Here is a 22,098-nt window from a genome sequence, read left to right on the forward strand (position 1 = left end):
TCTGGAGATGGGGCTGGGAGGAGCAAGCACAGGTTGGCCCAGGGCCAGGGCCTGGGTTTGGCCTCTGGGCTCTGTGACCATCGTCCCTCAGGAGGAGGCCTAGTTTAGCCTGTTCACATTGCTCGTCCCTGCTGGTGCTTAAAATTGATGCTGCCTGAGCACCTGACTGGTAAACTTGGGTTTCCAGGAGAGATTCAGACTAGAAGATAGGCAGGATTCAGTGTCCTAGGGGAGGGGACACAAACTGGCCTCCCTGGGTTCCCAGAGGGTGTTGACTCTCACTTGGGCCGCTTGGGGCTGCTCAGTTTCATTTCTAGGCCCATTTCCTTCGTTTGCATAACGAACTCTCAGGGAGGCTAAGAAGTTCCCCCAAGCCCCCTCCTCTTCCTCACCCACTCAGGAAGTAGATATACTGAGTTGGAGGTTTTTGAAACTGCTGAATAGGGAGAAAGGGAGAGCCATGAACCCGAGGGGTATGTTGGGGAGGCCCAGGGCACCGGGAACATTGACCACTTGGATTAGCCTCTCTGGGGTGCCCTTGGCAGGTGGTCCTCACGCCCATCTCATTCTCTCCATCACACCCACAGCAGCACTGGTAGACGGGGAACCCCAGGTCCCGGATCATAGGATCAGCATGTGGAGATGAGCCAAGGGGGGCTAGAGCTGGGGGACAACACTCCCTCCTTCCCGCAGGGCTTGGGGACAGCTCCTGGCCAGACAGGGGCAGGGGGAAGCCTGTGGGTAGACCCACTGCACTCTGCCAGCATCCCTGCCTGGCCTCCTGGGGTCTGGTCTGGGCCCTTCCAGTGTAAGCACTTGGTATTTCAAGCACTTGGCTTTTCTGCCCTTTCTTCTGGGAGCTCCCTCCCAGGGTCCTAGGCCTCCTCCTGAGGGTGCCTTGGAGGAAGCAGTGGATTTGGGGGTGGCCCTTGTGGCCCTTCCTCTCTCAAATGGAAATATTCTGCTTCCTTTGGCCAGTCCCCAAAACTCATTTCCCAGCTGTTCCCCAGTCTGCCATTCCTCCCTCCCAGCCCTGCCCCTCATTCTTCAGTCCGCCCCCTTTCCCAGGCACCTCCAGCTGCCCTCTCCCCAATGCCCTCAGCTCGGCCTTCTCTCTGCAATGCCCCTCCAGCTGTGACCTCCCCCAGGAGCTCCCCCATCTCTCCTTGCCTCCCCAGGTCCTCCAGGCCCCAGCCTTTCCCCCCTGCCGTCCACTCCCACCCATCCTGGGGTGCAGAGGGGTGGGGGTGGTGGTTACCATGTGGGGGTGGGTTACCTTCAAGCCTGTACCACCCCCATAAGCTCCTTGAGGGTGGGAGGCATGTGTTCTTTTTGAGAACCGCTCCCAGGCCCCCTCTGCTGGGCCCAAGGACAGATGCTGGACTGGCCAGCTGTTGCCATGGAAACCTCCAAGGGCTACCCTGATGCAGGAACATCTCCTCATCCAGTCCTGTTCTGGGTCACAGGTGTTCCTGGTCCCTTCACACTTTTCATGCTGACAGCTGGTCTAGTAGGGATGCTGCAGGGAGGGGCTGGGGGCTCTTGCCCAAAACCCAGACAAAAGTCCCTCCTCTGCCATTTGACCACTCAGCCACCTGAGCCAAAGAAGCCCTGTGTTAACCAATTCTTGTTGAGTTGTCTGCGCTCCCTATCCCTCCTCTTGCGGGCCTTCCCTTAAGGTTCTGCACCTCTCTTGGTAGCCCTTGGCTTCCAGAATAGGCCCTGCCCACGGAAAACAAAAGCAGTCCCCTCCCCACTCACCTGTTTTTATCCTGGGCCAGATGGAGGCCCAGCGCAGGTCTCTTCTAACTAGACCTTTGGCCTGGGCAAGCTTTGAGTCAGAAAACCCAGTCTCAGGTTTCCACCCCTGCCCATCTGTGGGCCTCGGCAAGATGTTCCTCCTCGCTGTAGGGCTCAGCTTTCTCTTCATTAAAGTGGAGACTGTAGACACCCCCCGCCCCTCCTAGGTTGTTTTGAGAATGAAATGAGTCACTGTAAGATAAATGAAAAGCGTTTTCAAACTGTAGAGTACTGTCTAAAATAGTAGTTATTTTCATTTTACTTAATCTCTAAGGAGAAACTGGGGCCTCAGTGAGCTACTAATATGGGAGGAGAGAGGGTGTTGGTTCCCAAACCATGTAGCAGGAGCTGGCAGGGAAAAGATGCTAACTAGCATTCAAGTCCCAATGCTGCACTCAGTGCCGTGGGCATCCCGATCCTTGCCCCTGAGGCTAATTGGATTAGTTTAACACAAAGCAGAATTTTAAAAGTACTCTCCTAATGGTGCCAGGGAGGAGTCAGCCAAAGGGATGAAGAGGAAGGAGGGCTGGCCTTTGAGCTGGACCTTGAAGGATAATAGGATTTCAGTGATGAGGGAGGGGATTTCAGGCTGGACAAAGGTGAGGCCCGATTGGGGGTGGAATAGGCTTGTGACCAGATGTTTAAGTTCGTGTTCACGAGGGAGCAAATGCTCCCACAGGCCTGCCTGCAAGTCTGGGGGGAACTTTACGATAGGAAATGGGAGGGGTGCCACTGGAGGCATTTGAGGGGCACGGAGGCACCCGTGTGAGGGAAGATACACGTGGGTGCAGTGTAGCTGGCAGCCAGAAGGAGGGAATGGAGAGATGTGACATTGGAGGTGGTTAGGAGGTATCAGCCAACAGCCCAGCAGAGAGATGACATTTGGAGCAGTGAATTAGAATGACCTGGCCTTGGGTGTGACAAGGACGGGGAGAGGGAGGAGTCAAGGACACACTCAGCGTCTCAGCCTTGTGACAGGTGGATGACTGCATCCTCAAGCAATGCTGGGAGAGAAGGGGGAAAGGCCAAAGCTGGTTTTGTGGGGGGTGGGGGCAGGGGGAGGGAAGGCATTGGGCTTGATTTTGCAGGATATGGGCCCAGGGATAGAGCCAGCCTCCCAGCAGATCACCTCTCTGCTCCACCAACTTGTATGTCCCCACCTCCCAGTCCTTGTGTCCCCTCCACTCCCAGTTCCTCCCCAGGGCAGGGCCCCTTTGGAGAAATTCTTACCAGCATCGGACACTTACCTTTACTAAGCCTGAGGGGAGGCACCCAGCAGAGAGGAGTGACTTGTCCACTGATCATCACTGAGACTGTTTGCAGAGTCACAGGGCCAGGTCATCTGGCTGGGGCAGGACAGGCAGAAACCTGAAGCTACATGCTATGCTATGGAGAGGAAAGTGTTAGCAGCCCCCTTTGGAAGGTCAGTTGCCCAACAGACCCACCATAAATGCTTGTGCTCATCTGGAATGTGGCCTTGGGCCCTCGCAGAGGCAGCTTTGCAGGGAGGGGCCAGTGCAGAAACAGTGGCATGAGGCCTGCAATGAAATACGCCACCCCTCTCACCTATGTGGGCCACGAACTTTTCAGAGCTCTTCTATACCTCTTATCTCACTGAGAAGTATACCTTGAAGAAGGTAAGACCATAACTATCTCTGTTTTACAGATGAAGAAACAGATAGAGAGATGAGGTGACTTGCCTAAGGTCCCATCATAGCTGGATAGTGACATGGGGGAGGACTGGCCCCCAGGCAGACCTTAGGACACCAGTGGGCATCTGAATGGTCCAGGACCACTGTTCGCCAACCCCCACCCCGCCTCCCCGCCCCAAGCTGACCTGGAGGTTGGAAGCAACCTCTGAGCTCCAGTCTGTGGCTCTCCTGAGCCAACTCCTCCTCCCTGGGCCTGTGTGCCCCCCACTTCAGCTACCTGGGCACCTGGCCCTGGAGGAATTGCCTCCCTGGCCACAACTTGCCACCTTATTGGCCCCAGCTTGTGGTAGGAAAAGGCCAGCTTTGAAAGGGCCCTTCATAAGCATCAGTCCCATCTCTTCTCTTGTTCAGAGGTGGAAACTGAGGCCCAGAGAGGGAAGCGACTTGTCCAAGGTCACAAAGCTTGCTAGGGACAGAGTGGAAACCAGAGCCCAGAACTGCTGACCTCTGACCGAGTCCACCTGTTCTTCCTCCCTCCCCTCTCCTCCTCTCTCTGGCTCTCCAAGCTTGGAATTTAGGCTCTGAGGTGAGGTCTGGAAGAGCTGCTTGCTACAAGACAGGTTCTTCCTCCTGCTGTCTCTGAGCAGTGACTTCACTCAGGGCTCCTTCTGCAGAGATGTCTGGCAGTGGCCACAGGAGGGCAGCAGCAGGAGGGACAGGAGGCTGGACCTGCCGAGGACTGGGATGGGAGGGAGGGAGGGGCCTCCAGAAGCTGCCCCAGGAACCTGAGCAACTGGATATGAGGTCTCAGCCTTGAGGATACCCACAAAGTGCTCTTCTAGCCTAGGAATGAAGTCCTGGCCTCCCAACTCTCCACCAAAGAGCCCCCATTCATTCGCTCATTCATTCATTCATCAGTCATTTACGTAGCCTTACCCTGCGCCTGGCCCCTGGGCTGGTAGCGCTTGATTTGCTTTCCAGCAGCCTTGTTATTTTTATTTATTTTATGTTATTTTAAATATTTATTTTTTTTGTGAGGAAGATCAGCCCTGAGCTAACATCTGTGCTAATCCTCCTCTTTTTGCTGAGGAAGACCAGCTCTGAGCTAACATGTATTGCCAATCCTCCTCCTTTTTTCCCCCCAAAGCCCCAGTAGATAGTTGTATGTCATAGGTGCACATCCTTCTAGTTGCTGTATGTGGGATGCGGCCTCAGCATGGCCGGAGAAGCGGTGCATGGGTGCGCGCCTGGGATCAGAACCTGGGCTGCCAGTAGCGGAGCGCGTGCACTTAACCGCTAAGCCATGGGGCCGAGAAGTGTGAGAACAGTACTAGGGGGAGAAGCACAGGGAAGCACAGGGAAGGGGCCACCCCTGCCTGCGGAGGCAGGGCCTGCATGTCTGGGAGGCCGCCCTGGCCGGAAACGGCTGGCTTAGGAGCCACACAGACCTGGCTTCACCACTTATAGCTCCTGACTTTGAGACAAGTCTCTCAATCTGCTTTGGAAAATAAACATCAACCTTTACACCAAGATTGTTGAAAAACAGTAAAATGAAACCAGTCCCTCTTTAAAAGTAGTGGGGTTAATTCCCAGCTCCAAAGTTTACATTCACTACAAAATTAGCTAATAGAAAAACAAAAATATTTCTCTAAATTATGAATCTTTGTTTTGAGAAAATCTCTGTTCTCTCACTGTATTCCAGATTTTGGTGTAGCCACCATCCTTGGGGACATTAGTTAAATTTTTGGAGCCTGTTTCTTTTGAAGGGAGGATCCTTGCTTTGCCTACATTATGGATGTGATAAACCAAGAATATGAAGTTAAAAGTATTTACAGACTATAGTAAATGCTCTTTGAATGCTAGAGGCACGTCTTTATATGAGTCGATATTAATTTACAGATTGCCCAAGTTTTATCTTGGCTATGCTCATTGAATGGGGCCTTCGTCTCCTCAGCCATAAAAACCAAGGTACTATGTCTACCTCATAATGATGGAGATAATTTGTAGACCAAGGACTGAACAGGAGAACCCAACAGTCCAAATTGGTCTGTTGGAGGCGGCGCACCGGTTGGTGAGAGGTTGGATGCCCCCCTGGCACCACCTCTAGCGAGCAGTCTCTCACCTACAGGGATGTCTGCCTGCAGCCTTTCTTAAAGCTAGAGAATCCTGCCAAGTCAGAGCTGGCCGGGACCTCATGTTTTCTCTGGCTGCACCCTCACTGGGCACTTAAAGAATTTGGGGGAGGGGTGTCATGAGAGGAGTGGGACCCTAAGTCTCTGACTCTTCAGTTGTTTGCTTGGAAGAAGTTTTTTGCCCTTTCTCCCTGGAGTGGGCCCCCATGGTGGGGACACATGTACGCTAATCTATTTGGTAAATTCCTGGGCAAATCTCTTCATTATAAAGAGACTCAGTAGTCTCATCCTTAAGTAGAGATAATAGTGTTTATGTCATATGATTGGGAAAAGGTCCAGCACATTGGAAATGCTCCGTAATAGTAACTATTAGCTCTCTGGGGGAGAGACATGAGTAAATTGATCATTATAGTGTCTGGAGATGCTGTGATGTGGGGGAGTCTGGGTGTATCAGGAGCACAGGAAACAGGTGTCTAAGGCAGATGGGGCGGGGGCAGGGAAGGCTCACTGGAGGAGGCAGGACAAGCTAAGTGTTGAAGTGCAAGTCAGAGTTTGTTTCACAGAAAAAAGATCGGAAGAGTGTTTCAGGCAGAGGGAACAACATGAGTTTGCATAGTTAGAGCCATTTCCAGCTTATAATCAGAGCATCTTGCAAGTTTTAATTTATATCAGTTTTCCCTCTCCAATTTTGGGGTTAAGTCTCTCATGCTCAATTTTTTTTTTTAATTTTTTATTTTATTTATTTATTTTTTTGTGAGGAAGATCAGCCCTGAGCTAACATCCATGCCCATCCTCCTCTTTTTGCTGAGGAAGACTGGCCCTGTCTCAAGCTCCATTTTTAAGCTGTCTGGTAATTGCCTGTCTCCCATGAGAATGAATGCTACTTGAGAGCAGGCTCTGTTCTGCTCTGTTTACGCTCTGTTCTAGCGTCTCTAGCAGTACCTGGCACATTTTAGACATCTGAATACATGTTGAATGAATGAATGAATGAATGAATGGACTTCTCTCCCATCACCTCCTCAAAGACTAACTCTCCCTCCTCTCTTTCCCTATTGTACCACTTCCTTATAAACTCCACCCCATTCTATCCCTCATCTGCCAGGCTCCATTGCCCCTGAAGCAATGGTCATTAAACACACGAGGACTGAGTCACAAGCCACCTTCACATTTATGAGCACTGGCAGAGGGGAATGCATGGGCCATCTGGACAACGACCATGGGAAGATAGACTGGAATCAGAAGCCTGGGGTTGAAGCAAGGGTAATTGTTGTTGTCACTGAGTCAGGATGGCATCTGGTTCCACTATGGGACAGGCTTGCCTTGGAGGGGTAGACCTTGGTACCCCCTGCGGGCTCCCTCCACCTGGGCAGGGTTGGCAGGGCACTGACAGAGCCCAGCTCCTCCTTCTTCCAGGCTCTGCAGAGCTGTATGAGTGGGCCCCCTGCAGGCTTGGACTGTCTCTGGGTGTGTTAATACAGTGAGCAGGTTTCCTTCAGACAGGCCTAGATTTGACCTCCAAGCTGTCCTCTCGGTCGGTGAGGCAAACCTCTCTTGAAATGGTCTGCCCCTTTAGTGAGGGGTGACTCTCAGGGGTAATTGCGTTCCTGAGTTCTGGGGGGCATGTCTCTGTTGACTAAGGCCAACACGGGCTTCCTCAAGCACCGTCTTCTGGACTCCTCCATGAAGCAGCTGTGTCTGGCATCCCCAAGAAGTCTGGCCACTCCCTTCCCGGGTTGTCTCTGCTCCTGTCAGACAATCCTGCTCCTCCCCCCTTTCCTGCCTCACCCTCGGCCGCACCCCAGCCTTCAGACTGGCCCTTCTACCCTAAAAATAGTGCCTCACATTGGTGCAGCCCTGTACAGCTTACAAAAGCTTTCCACATGTATCCGCTTATTTGATGGATTCCCTTTGGTTGTGGAAGGAAGGAAGAGCAGATGTTATATAGTAGAAAGAGTTCCATGGGCTAGTGGTGGCTCTGGGAGGGAAGCACTGCTCTGGGGAGTATTTGAGCAAATGACCTTGGAGTCTAGGGTGGTTGAGTGTGTGAATTTGCACGTTGAATGGCTTCTGGTGATGACAAGGTCCAGGGTGTGTCCATGGGAGCTGGTGTCTGAGGAGAAGAGGAGGAAAAAACCTTTGGACATCGGAGGCCAAGTTGCTGAGTGGTCAGGGCATTGGATAGGCTGACCATGTGGATAGTGAAGTCACAGAGAGTGATGATGGGAACAGGATGGAAAAGAAGACCAGGAGCCAGCCGCTGAGTAAATGAGAATGACCACCAGGATTGGTGGCTGTCAACACTGAAGAGGGGAATAGGGTAGCTCAGCCAGGTGGTATGAGCCTTAGAGGGGCCAGAGTTTTCCAAGGGGCAGGGGAGTAATGGTTTGGAGTCCCCCCTCCTTCCCAGTGGGGACTCAGGAGGCAGGAATGTGAGTGCAGGAATCCTTTCAGTCTCTGCTGGCAGAGTGGGGATTTGGGCTTTCCTTGGAGTCCCAAATAAATGCTTATTCAAGGTGAGCTGGAAAATCTGATGCTGTGTTGAATCATAAGCTCTAAACTCACAAAGTGCTCAGAATAAATAACAACTCCACGTTTGGCTGATACTTGAGAATTTACAAAGTATTTTTATCATACTTGAGCATCTCTTTTCCTCATTTCCTTCTTACTGCAACCCGGTGAGGTGGGCATTAGCACCCATGAACTGAGTGACTTGCTGAAGGTCACATTCCTGCACAGTGTCAAAGTGGTATTAAAACTCCACTGTGTTACCTTCTGAGCACAGTGCTTTCAGAGTTGCTTAAAAAAAAAAAGGGACCTTCCTGAAGTCTGTTCTTTTTGCATCTGACCGTTGACCGTTCTTTCCTTAGCTTCTCTGCTATCTTTTCAATATTCAGGGAATTAATGGTTTCCCCCAAAGTAGGTCTTTCCACCTCACTTTTTCTCTTACATGACTCTATAGCTCCTAAAATGGAGGTAGTAATGGGTTGCAGGCTGTTTTGACAAGCTCATAAAAATGCACGATGGCAAAGCCACAGACAACTCTACTTAGTCAATGGGACTGGGCGTCAGCTGCTGTGGGCAGAGGCAGACCTGGGAGTTCAGGGAAGGGACCTCACTTCACTACCCATTACTTCTGCCCCTCAAACTCCTGCCTGGGAGCTGGACTCTGGATAAAACTAGGTAATCTTGTCCAGGGGTGGCTTCAAAGCCGCTTTTTAACCTATTCTATTGATGTCACCTACGTCATCCCGGCTCTCTCGCTTCAAAAACTTTTGGAGGGGAGGCTGAGGTTAGAAAAGGGATGTCAGCGTTCTCCCTGGGCTTAAAGGGCCGAACCGCAGCGACCTCTCCAGTTATAAAACCTGTTTCACAATAAATTAGCGCGTTGGACTAAGCCCCTCCCCTAGTATGACGTCACCCGCCAACCCTCTTGCGTCATTACCTCGTTTCCTCTCCAGAAAGACCCATTTTCACATAGGGCAAATACAGATTTGCTTTAGCACAAGCATTAAAGTGCACAAATAAAAACGCAGCTTTAAAAACTTCTTCAACATTATCACGTTTGTTCTTTTTCCCATAATGTTTGTAGGGTTGTGTGGAAGGCCACGTGAGGTTCACCTTAGGAAATTTTAAGACGTCATCCCCCTAGGAGGAAAATAGTTGCGTCCAGCTCGGAGTCAGCTAAGAGGGCGGGGCTGTGACGGCGGGTTCTGGGCGGGGCTGGGCTGTTCTAAGTGGGTCCTGGTAGGGGAGCTTCTTCAGGGGAGAGAGCTGCCCTGGGAATTAGCCTTCTTTCTTTCCATATTTAATTTGTTTAGACATTAATTAAAATGTGCGGAAGCACAAGCGCGGGCTGACAGTCCTCTCAACAGCTGTGGAGAAGACGGGGCGGAATCTCTCCTTGTCTCCGCTCCACCTAGTGGCCGCGTCCATTTTGCCCAGGGTGGCCCGATTTAAGGGGTTGGGAGAGGTGTCAGCTTTAGGGCTCGCAAAGTGTGGCGGCCCCATGGCCCCGCTGGGAGGCGCCCCGCGGCTGGTGCTGCTGTTCAGCGGGAAGAGGAAATCCGGGAAGGACTTCGTGACCGAGGCGCTGCAGAGCAGGTGTCCGTGGGGCGGGGAAGGAGGAGGCAGGGGGAGATCCCCGCATCACGTGACACGAGGGGTGCGTCTGGGGCGGTGGAATGATCTTTGGAGTGGGTCCTCGGGTTGCAGGGCAGGGGGAGCACTGGGCGGCAAGAGGCGGAGGATTGTCACCAGCACATAAAACAGCAGTCTACACACGCCCACCTCAAAGACCAGGCGGCCACCTCTCCAAAGACTAACCTGTAGGTCTCTGTCTCCAAGAAGCATTGACAGTTACTACCAAGGCACTTTTTATACACCATTCCTAATCTGTTACAGATGAGCAAATAGTCACAGATAAAAGGTTTGCCTAAGACCACACCCCAGTAGTGTCTGACTCCAAAGACACATCCTTGCCCAGCACACCACCTGACAGCTGGGGTTTATTGACCCTTTATTGTGTGCCAGGTGCTGTGTGCACATATTATCTCATTTAACCCTCAAAACCTCTTTGTTAGGTGCTGTGTGGTATTGTGTCAGTATCTCCATTTCACAGGTGAAGAAACTGAGGCTCTGAAAAGTTGAAAAAACAAGTGAAACAACCTCAAACTTGCCAGGGACACAAAGTAATCGGCAGATCCAGGACTCATATCAGCTTTAGCTCCAAGGAGTGGGTTCTTTCTGCTTTACCTCACTGCCTCCCCAAAGAATACCTTTTGCTCAGTGTTTTCTCTCAAAGTGAGATGTTCTTTGTGGGAGCATTTTTGCTGGGGCCTGGGTGAGGAGAGCAGAGGAGCCAGGGTGAAAGTGGAGTGGGGTTCCTCTCCTCTTGAAGGCCAGTGTGCTGGGGTACCAGGAGGCTGCTTTTGGGCCCCACAGGGCTTCTAAGAGGTTGTAGGGGAACACAGGGCAGAGGTGGCCTCCTGAATCTCTCACCACTAAGTATCCACCACCTTTTCCTAAGTTACATTTCTCCTTACCCCCAAACAGAGGTCAACTAGTGGTCAGCAGCATAGGCTCTGGAGTTAGACGGTTGGGATTCAAATCCTGACTCACCACTTACTCACGTGTGATCTTGTACAAGTTTCTTATCTAGTCTGTGCCTGAGTTTTGTCCTCTGTGAGATGGAGATAATAACAGGGTGATTGTAAGGATTGAATGACGTAATGCTTGTGAAGGGCTTGGAATAATTCTTGGCACCTAATAAAGGTGCAGGAACTAAATGTTGACTGTTATTATTATTTTACCAATACTGGCTTCGTTACTTGCAGTGTTGTTTTGGGTCAGTTCTCCTCACTCAACCTCGGTTTCCTCATCTGAAACACGGAAATAAGAACACCTATCTCACCCTGTCAGTGGTTAAGTGAATCTGTGAGCATCTCAGGTCAGGGCAGGAATCAGGTATCTTATTCACATTGTGTCACCTGGATCCCAGCACAGTACCCGACACGTGGTTGGATGAGTAAACTGAGCACCTGAATGAATGAATGATTTGTGCTGTGGTGACCAAGTCAGTTGAGACTGAGATGCCCCTGGCTGTGAGAGAACTTGTTCAGGGGCCCATGAGTAACTAATCCAGCCAGAGTATTGCCAGGCAGGGATGTTCACACTATGATTATCATTTTATTTGTTTTACCTGTTATTTTCAGGGCTCTTTCACATTCAAGTTTCAAAATAATCCTGTGGGAGGCAGAACAGAATGTTACCCCATTTTACAGATGAGGAAATAGAATCAGGGAAGTTGAGATCTGACAGAATTACGTAGGTATCAGTTGCTGAAGTGGGACTTCAACCCTCTGGACTTCTCTTCGTGGGCCTGGAAACTCTAGGTTAACTGGGTTTGGATCTCCTGTTCCACAGACTCGGAGCTGACATCTGTGCCGTCCTCCGGCTCTCCAGTCCACTCAAGGAGCAGTATGCTCAGGTAGGTGGTGGCTCTGTGGCATCTGGTGGCTTGGAAGGAGCCAGCTCTTGGACTGTGGTTGCTCTGCTGTTGCTTGAGTCACTAGCACTGTCCCTATGACCACTGTTGGCAGCGTGGTCGCAGTTTTAGGGCAGTTTTTTGTGGGTGGACCTTTTGGGGGCATTTTTAGCTTAAGTTTCATTCCCATTGCCCTCACTCACTTTAGGCCACCTCCCCAGAGTGTGTTCAAGAAAGTGTGTCCAGGAAGGGCTATAGATGCGAGTTGGCAGCTCTGATGCTGTGTTATCAGTAAAGGTCTGCATGTGTCCCCTTACTCAAAAAAATATGACACCGCACATCACCCCCCCCTCAGCGGGCCTGCCACAGCCTTTGGAATTCTCCCCATAGAAATTTAATCACATGAGTCATCAAGATATATTGTTAGGTGAAAAAAGCAAGATGTAGAACAGTGTATAGAGAATGCTATATTTGTCTAAAAATGGGGAAAAATTGTAAATATATTTGCTCATATATTCAGCCATTCAGCAAATGTTTATGGGGTGCCTGCATTGTGTTCAGCACTGTTCCAGGTGCTTCTACCAGGTTCCAGGTAGAAGCCTGGGCAGGATACATAAGAGACTGTACCGTTGGTTGCCTCCAGGGAGGGGAGCTGCGGTGCTGGGGAACACTGTAAACGAATGTGTATCTTTTGAATTTTGAACTATGTAGGTTAAAAAAAAAAGGATTGTAAAAAATAAACAGGAACTCTTAGAATCTTATACTTCAGAAAGGGAACCTGGAAGGCGAGATCAGCTTCCCACGCAACGAAGAGTCCCCTCATCGCTTACATTTCCTCCCTTGACCTCTAGGTGCGCCCTTCCATGTGCTCATGCTCTCTTGGTCAGTTGGCCTGAGTCTGGCCTTCTGGGGCCACGCAAAATGAATTTGTGCCCCTCTTCCGTACAACAGACCCGTCTCCATAGGAAGCATTCTCCTGTACCGTTGGGTCTTCTCCCATCAGTTAAACAGACCCAGTTATAGGATGGTAGCCTGGGGGGTCCTGGGGATAACAGGTTCAGTGGTTTTCAAATTTTTTTAGTAGGAACCTTTCCCAAATGAAATTGGATGCGTCCAGTGGGAGGGGCAGGAGGAAAGATGGTGGAGGGAGAGGCACTCAGCTTTCCCCAGTGGGGCCTGGGCACTTCCGAAGAACCCCAGGGCTCCGAGGAGCAGTTTGAAAATCGCTGATCTACTTCCAAAGTTCTCAAATTAGACCCCATTCCAGACCTGTGAGCCAGGCTAGGGGGTGAGGGGGACAAGAGTTTGCATTTTTAAAACCTCCATAGGAGACTCTGAGAGGCCAGCCTGCCCCTGCTGTTTGGAAGGCCAGCACCGCTCCATCCCCCATGTCCCCTAAAAACAAATCCCAAATGAAATGTTAACGCGTTGGTTTCTACGTCGCAATGGGAATTATAATTGACAAGCAGAACATGATGCTCCTGGGGGCCACTGTGGTAGAACTTGGCAACTACCCAATAGGAGGTAGCTGCTGGCCTTACCTTGGAACAGGGCACAGGTGGGTGATTTGACCGGTCTGTCATGGCCCCCTCAGTCTGCAGTGAGTTAGTAGGGGAGCTGAACTAAGTGATGTTTTTCAGACCTTTCCCGTCCTGGGGCCCTCTGGATGGACCCCTCTTGCTTGTCAGTGTCCCTGGAGAAGGGAAGGCCAGGTCTAGAAGCAAGGTGGTCAGAGCAGCCCCTCCTGCCCTCTGGGTGGGAGGCCCCAGGAGTGCCTGGAGCCAAATGGAGTGATGCTGTTGCAGCAAAGATGCCAGGAATTTGGGGATGAGGAATGGGGTGAGGGAGAGGAGAGAGACGGGGAAGCCAAGCCTCCTGAGCTTTGGGATGGGGACAAGCGATGCCAGAAGAGGTAGTGGAAGGACATGGAATGCAGTGTTTTCAGATTTCCCACTTTGGTTGAAGGCTAAGCCTGTGCCCAGGGGATGCAAACTAATTTCAGGATTAGTTTAAGCCAGAAATAATTGGGAAGGTGAAACTGTGGCAAAAGAGAAAACCACATCACGCATTTAAAAGATAAACGGAAACAATTTCTGGATTACCCATCTGCCAGTGTTTGGGATTTCTTAATTTCTAGGGCCCTTTCCCTTGCAGGCCTCTGTCCTGGTGGAAGCCTCATTAGTCCTTGCGTCGTCCTGGGGGAGGCGGGCGAGGAAGGGATGGCCCTTTGCCTGCTTTAGGAGAGACCAGCGAGGTTGAGAGGCTGGTGGCAGAGACATATGTGCTTTGGCAGGAGCATGGCTTGAACTTCCAGAGACTCCTGGATGCCAGCACCTACAAGGAGGCCTATCGGAGGGACATGATCCGCTGGGGGGAGGAGAAGCGCCAGGCTGACCCAGGCTTCTTCTGCAGGAAAATTGTGGAGGGCGTCTCCCAGCCGGTCTGGGTAAGTGGCACTATGGCAGAATTAAGAAAACCCATTTCCCCAGCCCTCTGCCTTTCCCCAAATAATCTCAGATGTGTCCGTTTTTCTATCTCCACTGCCACCTCCCTGGTCCCAGCCCTGCTGTCTCTCACCTGGACAATCGTAGTAGCCCCCACATTGGTCCCGGCTTTGCTCTGTCCCTTATGATCCATTCACCACACAGCAGCTGGAGTGACCTTTAAAAACATTAACCAAGTCATGTCACTCCTCTGTTTAGAACCCTTTGTCCCATTGTTCTGATGAACAAAATCAAAATCCTTACCATGAACCTCTGGGCCATCACTAATCTGGCTCCTGCTACCCTTTTAGCCTCCTTACTCCTTAAGCTGCAGCTACGTCGGCCGTCTCTCTGTTCCTCAAGGAAATCAGGCTCCTTCTGGAATCCGGGTTTCTGCACATGTTCTTCTGCCAGCCTGCACTGCCCTTCCTTTCCCTCTTCACCTGGTTAGTGCCGGCTCAGCTTACCTGGCACCTCCGCAGGGAAGACTTCCCTGACACCCAGGTCTTGACTGGAGCTCCCTGTCAGGTGCTCCCACAGCCCCTCACCCTTTCCCTCCCTCATTCGTTCTGGCCGCCAGCAGTGTCTCCTTGTACCAGGCCTGGGTCCAGGCGATGTGGGGGTACATCAGTACAAAACACGAGGAAGTCCCCGCCCTCAGGGAGCTCACGTTATAGCTGGGATGAAGGGAGTTAGGCCCTAGATAAATGTAGAATGTGTCAGGTGGAGATAAATACTAAGCAAAATACACCAGGCCACGGGTGTGAGGGGGCCAGGTTGCTGCTTTCTTAAGGGCGTCAGGGAAGCCCTCGCTGATGTGACACTTGAGCAGGACCTGATGGAAGTGAGAGAGGGAGCCAAATGGATATGGGTGAGGGGTGAGTGGCAAGAGGTGAGGTCAGATCACGCTGGTTCTTTAGAATAACCTGGATGTTTCTCTGAGTGAGATGGAGACTCATTGGAGGGTTTTGAGCAGAGGAGAGACACAATCTGATGTAAGGTTTGCAAGCCTCATCCTGGCTGCTGGGGGAAGGGCAAGAGTGGAAGCAGAGAGGCCAGATCGAGGATCTTTCTGGAAGACAGGCAGAGTGGCTGTGGCTCAGCTCTGAGTACTGGTAGAGTGGAGAGAAGGGGTGGACTCTGCACAGATTTTGAAGATAGAACCGATAGGATTTACCAGTGCATTGGCTGTGGGGTGTGAGGACAGGAGACATTGCGAAGGATTTTCTTCTGAGCAGCTGGACAAATAGAGTTGTCATTCTCTGAGACAGGGAAGGTGTGGGGAGAAAATCAGGGGTTCTGTTCCCGTGGTGTTAAGGTTGAGATGCTTGTTGGCATGACTGTGATTACACGGCTGTTAGTGAAGCTGTGGGTTTAGTGTCTGTTTCCCACTAGACTGTATGCTCCCTGAGGGCACGACCAGGTCTGTTTTGCTCCCCACTCTATCCCCAGCGCCTGGCACAGCGCCCACCACCCAGTGGGTGCTCACTCTGATACTTGTTTAATAATTGGGTTGATGAACATGTCAGCAGCATGGACAGGAACAGCTGCCCTTTTATTTCCTGATTCCTTCACCCACTGAGCGTGTGCTCCTGCGTGCTCATCGTGTGTCCGATGGTGCACTAGGGGCCAGGGAGATAGCAGTGAATGAGACACAGCCCTTTCCTTCCTGGAGCTGACTCTGTGGAGGGCAGACAGACAATAAACACACAAACAAAGTAGTAAATAGTGATGATTTCAAGAGTACTTAGTGCTCAGAGGAAAATAAACAGCATATCAGAATCAAGAGGGACAGGAAGGGAGCCAGGATGGTAGGGAAAGCCTCTCTGAGGAGGTGACATCTGAGCAGAGACCTCCATGTAGTGAGGGCACCTACCCTGTGATTACCCAGGCAGAGGCGTAGCATGTGCAAATGACCTGAGGAGGAAACCTGGTTGGCAGGTTTGAGAAATAGCAAGGAGGTGAGTTTTCTGCAGTGGTGTTAATGAGGGGAAGACGATGGGAAACAGGTGCCAGATCTTGTAGGGCCTTGTAAGTTGGGGTGAGAGCTTTGGATTTTATTAGAATGATGGGAAGCCTTTGAGGGGTTGAGGGCAGGGGACTGACAGAAATCACATTTACATTTTAAAAGGTGCTGGGGGGCAGGGACCAGTTAGAGTATCTTTGTTTCTGGCCTCAGTTTGCTCATCTGTAAAATGAGTGAGTGGGACTGGCTGAGCTGACTTCAAAGCCTGAGGCCTCTTCTTCAGCACAGTGATGACCAACACGACCACGGAACATGTGTGTGTCTGTGGCAGAGACAGTGTGGGCAGAACGGGCTGTGGGCTGCAGTGATCAGGGAGGGCTGCCTGGAGGGAGGAGGGGTGTCTGTCCCAGCTGGGTGGGTGATAATGGGAATGGGGCTACACTTGTCTGGGTTCTGTAGTCCACCCCCTAACCCCGTGCTCTTGCTTATTTGGAGTGGGGCTGGGTCTTCCCATCTTTGTCCCTCACCTCCAGCCCCTGTCCTGCTGCTCCCTGCACCATGTCCTTTTGGTCACCTGTCTGTGTCCCTTCCCTGCAGCTGGTGAGTGATGCACGGAGGGTGTCCGACATCCAGTGGTTTCAGGAGGCCTATGGGGCTGCGACGCAGACAGTCCGTGTGGTGGCCTCAGAGCAGAGCCGACAGCAGCGGGGCTGGGTGTTCACTCCAGGTAAGCTGCTCACCACCTTTGCCCCCAAGGCCCGGCACACAGGCCAGCCACCCCACCTGTCGACCAGGCTACCCACTCCCATGCTCCAGGTCTTCTGCTGTCTCTCTGGCAGGCTGTAGGCGAGTGAGCGAGGGATTACAAAAGGGAATCTGAGGCCTGGAGCTCAGCAGTGCCCCTAGCTTGGAAAATGGAGTGGGGTGGGAGAGGGTGTCCTTAGGGATAAAGTTCCCCCATGACCTTGGCCTGGTACCCTTAGCTGGGCTGTCTTCTCTAGGCCAGTGGGCTTCTGGATGTCTGGCTGAGACCCACCCCATGGTCCTTCACCTTTGCTGTCCAGCCTGGTGGGAGCTGACAGTAGGTCAGAGGGCAGGCCTGACACACCTCTCTCCTGTTTGATTAATGGGGGGACCAGGGGAAGAGGAAACTTTCCTAGGGAGCCTTGGTCATGCAGGCCCAGGACCTGCTCTGAAGCAATTCAGGGGCACAGCTCAGGCCTCTTTCCTGCCGTGGGTCACTGACTCGGGAAGTTCAGCTCCAATGGGTCTGACCCCTCCTGATGGCTGCTCGTCTCCTGGACACTCCCATAGGCCAGGCCTGTGCTAAGTGTGCTCTGTACACATTATCTCACTGTATAGTCACAACCCACTATTGAGGTCGATGTTGTTATTACCATTTTCATTGTCAGATGAGAATGACACATGCTGCCTCCTGAGGGGATTGAATCAGAGATTTAGGGATAGAAATCGACACAACCAGCTTCACATAAAATGAAAATGCAGTGTCCTTTTGGGTAATCTGTGGTTTTAGGTGACTTGCCACCCAGGCAGTGGCAAGTAAAGGCTTAAGTTAGCAGGACCCTGTGGGGGGGCTCGGGGGCTGTGGGCTGCTGAACCTGCTATCCCGGTGTTTCAGGGGTTGAGGAAGTGCCCTCTGGGGTGGGTGGAGCCGGCTCTGGAGTGGCAGAGGGGAGGCAAAGAGAGTGGGGCTCCACCTGGGGATGGTGCCCAGTGTTTGTCCGGAGCCATAGGACCTGACCTCGCCGTGCTTCCTCCACAGGGGTGGATGACGCTGAGTCAGAATGTGGCCTGGACAACTTTGGGGGCTTCGACTGGGTCATCGAGAACCACGGAGACGAGCAGCGCCTGGAGGAGCAGCTGGAGAACCTGATAGAATTTGTCCACTCCAGACTTTAGTTGTCAGGTTCTAGGAGCAAGACAGGGGCTGCCAGGGTGAGGGTGGGGCTGACACCACCGGACATGTGGTCACTGATGCTGCCTGAGGTGCGGGAGCAGACAGAGGGCCTGGGTCTAGATTTCAGGGGGGCTGGCAGAGGTCAGACAGGTCAAGAAACTTTGGGGACCTCTTTTCTCTATGGAGAGGACAGCCCTACCTCTTTAGGAGGAGGCTTAAAGGGCAAAGAGGGGTGAATTGGCTGTGCTTGAAGCAGAAACACTACCAGCTCCACGGGTGCCAGGCCTGTCAACCTGTGGTGACCTTGCTTCCCCATCCGGATGCTCTCAGCTCCTCGTTCTGGGCAGGGCCTGGGGCTCCCTAGCATGGATACTAATAAACCTCCTTGGAGCACACACTCAGAGCCAGACATGTCTCATTTCCCAGACGCCAGCCCAGCCTGTGTGGGGCTCAGAAGGGCCTGGGTTGTCCTGTGGCTGTGGGTTCCTGCTCTGCCTCCCACCTGGGCTGGAATGTATCCTGCAGAGGCTGACCTTGGCCTGTGCCACGCAGGTAACAGGCCTGTTTGTGTCAGAGGCAGGATTGGGGTCTGAGGGTCTCGTCTTCTGGGATGGCCCCAAGGGAGGCTCAGTGTACCACCAGCAAGTACTCAGAGGGACTAAGGCATCATAGAGGGGCAGAGGCACCAGAGATCAATGGCTCTTAGAAACCACAGTGTGGCCCTGGGCATCACATCACCATGAGCCTCAGCTTTCCCACGGGGACTTTGAACTTGACCCCTTTTATTTATATAGCCTTATACAATTTTTCAGTTTCTTCTAGATTCTTCACAGCCACCCTGTGAATTGGCAAGAGAGTATTTTCATCTGCATTTAGCAGATGCCAAGACTCAGAGAAGTGAAACAGCTTGCCTGTTTAGAGGGTTAGTAAGTGTTGGTGCTCCAGCTAGCACACAGGCTGCCTGACTCCTGGCCAGGGCCCCTCCTGCCACATGCCTGCAAAGTCCCAGGGCTCCTTGCCATCCTCAGGCCTAGCCTGAACATCCCAGATCTCTGGGCCTGGCTGTGTTCTCCTTCCACAAATTCAGTTCTCACTGATAAGGGGACCACCAAAGACAGAGCATCAGTTTCAACATGACCCAAAGTGAACTTCACACATTCCTGCCCAAATATCTGCCTCCCTGGGTCACCTTTTCCTGATACTATTCCCTGGCTCTTGCTGTTAACCAGGCCTGACAGCCTGACAGTCGTCATGGACCCTCCAGGCCCCTGACTGCTGTGGCTAATTGGTCACCAGGTGCTGTCAACCTCCCCTCCCTGTGTCTTCCCTCTGGGATTCTCTTTGGCACTGACCTCAGGTTGCTTGGCACCTTGGGGTTCACCTCTGTCTCTCCCTAGACTGAGAGCTCCTTCAGGAATGGGCCTGGGCCTGTTCATCTTTGGTGCCCAGTGCCTGGTCCTAGCAGGGGTGGTGACGGCAGGGGATGTGTAATGATTATTGAGTGCCCACCATGCGCCAGATATCATGTTAGGTATTTTAATACATCCTCAGAAAGAGCTTTTGGAATTAATGAAAAAAAAATGAATGAAAGAAAAAGTATTGATCAAACTTCAAGCTTTCAGTTCGTAGTTAAGAACCATCACCTCAATGATAGTTTTAATATTAATAAAACAACAATAACCACTGTGTTTTTTTCGGGATTGCTATTTGCCAGGTGCTATGCAAAAGCCTTTCATACAGAGGTAGGTGTTTTCATTCCCACTTAGCTGGGGAACAACCTGAGGACCCTAGTGGATCCTCCCAAGGGCACAGTAGTGACAGCAGAGCCAGCACTGGGGCTGGTTTGTCTGCCTCCCAGGCTTGTGTCTGGAAGCCCTGCATTTTATCGCCTTCCCCAGGGAGGGTGTCCTTCAGTGAGGGGACATGGCAGTGTCTCCTTAGTTTTGAAGGAAGCCAATCTCTGCCTTCACAGACAAGAGAGTCAAAGCTCAGGATGGATGGGAACCTGTCCAGTGTGGTACCAGACTAATGGATCACTGATCGTTTTGTTTTCTTCCCAACTTTATTGAGATATAATCGACATATAATATTGTTTAAGTTTAAGATATACAACATGATGATTTGATATATGTATATATTGCAATGTGATTACCACAAAATAAGGTTAGTTAACACCTCCATCACCTCACATAATTGTCTTTTTTTGGGGGTGGCAAGAACATTTAAGATCTACTCTCTTAGCAACTTTCAAGTATACAATACAGTATTGTTAACTATACTCACCATACTGTGCATTAGAACTTATTTCATCTCATAACTGAAAGTTTGTACCCTTTGACCAACATCTCCCCATCTCCCCCACCCGCCCAGCCCCTGGCAACCACCAATCTACTCTCTGTTTCTGTGAGTTCAGCTTTTTTAGATTCCACACGTAAGTGAGGTCATACAGTACTTCTCTTTCTCTGTCTGACTTATTTCACTTAGCATAACCTTAGGTCCTCCAGGTTCATTCATGTTGTTGCAAAAGGCAGGATTACCTTCTTTTTTTTTTTTGCCTGAATAATATTCCATCTATATTTATATTTCTATCTTTATCCATCCATCTATCTATCTATCTATCTATCTATCTATCTATCTATCATCTATCTATACTACGTTTTCTTTACTGATTCACCTCGTCCGTGGGCATTTAGGTGTTTCTACATCTTGGCTATTGTGAATAATGCTGCAGTGAACATGAGGGTGCAGATATGTCTTCGAGATAGTGATTTCATTTCCTTCCAGGATATGCCCAGCAGTGGGATTGCTGGATGATCACTGATTGATATTAAGTTGAAATATCAAGGAGGCAAGGATGAAGCAGAGAAGGGCAGGTGGGTCTCATATGTCCCCGTGGGTAGGAGGTTGTTGCTGATCTAGTTCCTGGCTCTGGGTATTTGGAAGAGTCACAGGATGTGACTTGGGAAGCCAGTGAGTCCATCCCCACACTGCGTGACAAATTGGCACTGAAGCCTCTTAAGATGGGAGGCCCCAGTGCCTAACTAGTTGCTTCTGCTGGACTTGAAGTTCCTCTACACTCTTAAAAAAATTTATATTTCTCTAAGTATCAAAATCAAGAATAACTCTGACTTTTGACACCCTGTCCTGTGATGAGAGCTTTAGCTGCTTTTGTTTCAAGAGGTTCTCCCCACCCTACTAGTCTTTGCTAACTTTGCCTGTGGTTAAAATCTCAGAGCGTTGCTATTATTTTTTTTATATTATGTGTATGTTCTTTTAATAATGATTTGTAGTACTAACATTCTCTTAAAAATTATTTTTTAATTCCATTTCTAAACTGCTTTATTGAGATATAATTGGTGTATAATAACAGCACATATGTAAAGTGTACAATTTGATAAGTTTTGACATTTGTATACACCCATGAAACCATCACCACAATCACAATAGACATAGTCATAACCCTCAAAAGCTTCCTCATGTCCCCTCCTCTCGCCTCTCCCTGACCCCCACCGTCGTCCCCAGGCAACCACTGATCTGCTTTCTGTGTCTATAGATTAGTTTTAATTTTCAATAATTTTATATAAATGAATCATATGTTATATATCCTTTGATTTCTTTCACTCAGCATAATTATTTTGAGATCTATCCACATTATTGCAGGTTCAATAGTTCATTCCTGGTATGTGGTATGAATATGTCACAATTGTTGATTTATTCACCTGTTGTTGAACATTTTTGGGTTGTTTCCAGTGTTTGGATATGACAAATAAAGCCACTATGAACATTCATTTACAAGTTTTTGTGTGGACATGTGCTTTAATTTCTCTTGTGGAGATACCTTCTTAACTTTTTAAGAAACGGCCAAACTGTTTTCCGAAGTGGCTGTATCCCATGCCCACCAGTACTGAGTGAGAGTTCCAGTTGCTCCACATCCTCACCAATACTTGGTATGGTCAGTCTTTTTAATTTTAGCCATTCTAGTAAGTATGTAGTGGTATCTCATTAGCATTTTATTTGCATTTCCCTAATGTTTAATTTGACACATATCTCACATTCAGTTTTGGTAAAAATCTCTTAGCAAACTAGGATTAGAATGGAGCATCCTCTATCTGATAAAGAATATCTACAAAAATTCTATAGTTAACAGCAAACTTAATGGTGAAA

The 22,098-nt window shown here is 50.4% G+C and overlaps 1 protein-coding gene across 3 annotated transcripts; it reads left to right on the forward strand.

Annotated features, from left to right (window-relative positions):
• The first annotated feature begins 2,986 nt into the window (after nucleotides 1-2,986).
• Nucleotides 2,987-21,729, forward strand: PMVK (phosphomevalonate kinase). 3 transcript variants are annotated; one of them, XM_087442372.1, is made up of 5 exons: nucleotides 2,987-3,437; nucleotides 11,507-11,570; nucleotides 13,861-14,013; nucleotides 16,614-16,743; nucleotides 17,800-21,729. In XM_087442372.1, the coding sequence occupies exons 3-5, from the start codon at nucleotides 13,927-13,929 to the stop codon at nucleotides 17,934-17,936; spliced, it is 354 nt and encodes a 117-aa protein (XP_087298498.1). In that variant the 5' UTR covers nucleotides 2,987-3,437; nucleotides 11,507-11,570; nucleotides 13,861-13,926; the 3' UTR covers nucleotides 17,937-21,729. The 3 variants fall into 3 exon arrangements, with proteins under 3 accessions (XP_087298498.1, XP_004436174.1, XP_087298493.1); XM_004436117.3 differs by lacking the exon at nucleotides 2,987-3,437 and adding an exon at nucleotides 9,381-9,685; XM_087442367.1 differs by lacking the exon at nucleotides 2,987-3,437 and adding an exon at nucleotides 11,289-11,407.
• Nucleotides 21,730-22,098: the final 369 nt, after the last annotated feature.

Source organism: Ceratotherium simum, chromosome 2 (assembly GCF_057802395.1).
Source record: "Ceratotherium simum simum isolate JZ-2026a chromosome 2, ASM5780239v1, whole genome shotgun sequence".
Classification (NCBI taxonomy): domain Eukaryota; kingdom Metazoa; phylum Chordata; class Mammalia; order Perissodactyla; family Rhinocerotidae; genus Ceratotherium; species Ceratotherium simum.

Coding starts and splice junctions, on each gene's coding strand:
- PMVK (XM_004436117.3), top strand. CDS start 9,591: ATGGCCCCGCTGGGAGGCGCCCCGCGGCTGGTGCTGCTGTTCAGCGGG. Junction 9,686..11,506: donor ACCGAGGCGCTGCAGAGCAG/GTGTCCGTGGGG, acceptor CCTGTTCCACAG/ACTCGGAGCTGACATCTGTG. Junction 11,571..13,860: donor TCAAGGAGCAGTATGCTCAG/GTAGGTGGTGGC, acceptor GTGCTTTGGCAG/GAGCATGGCTTGAACTTCCA.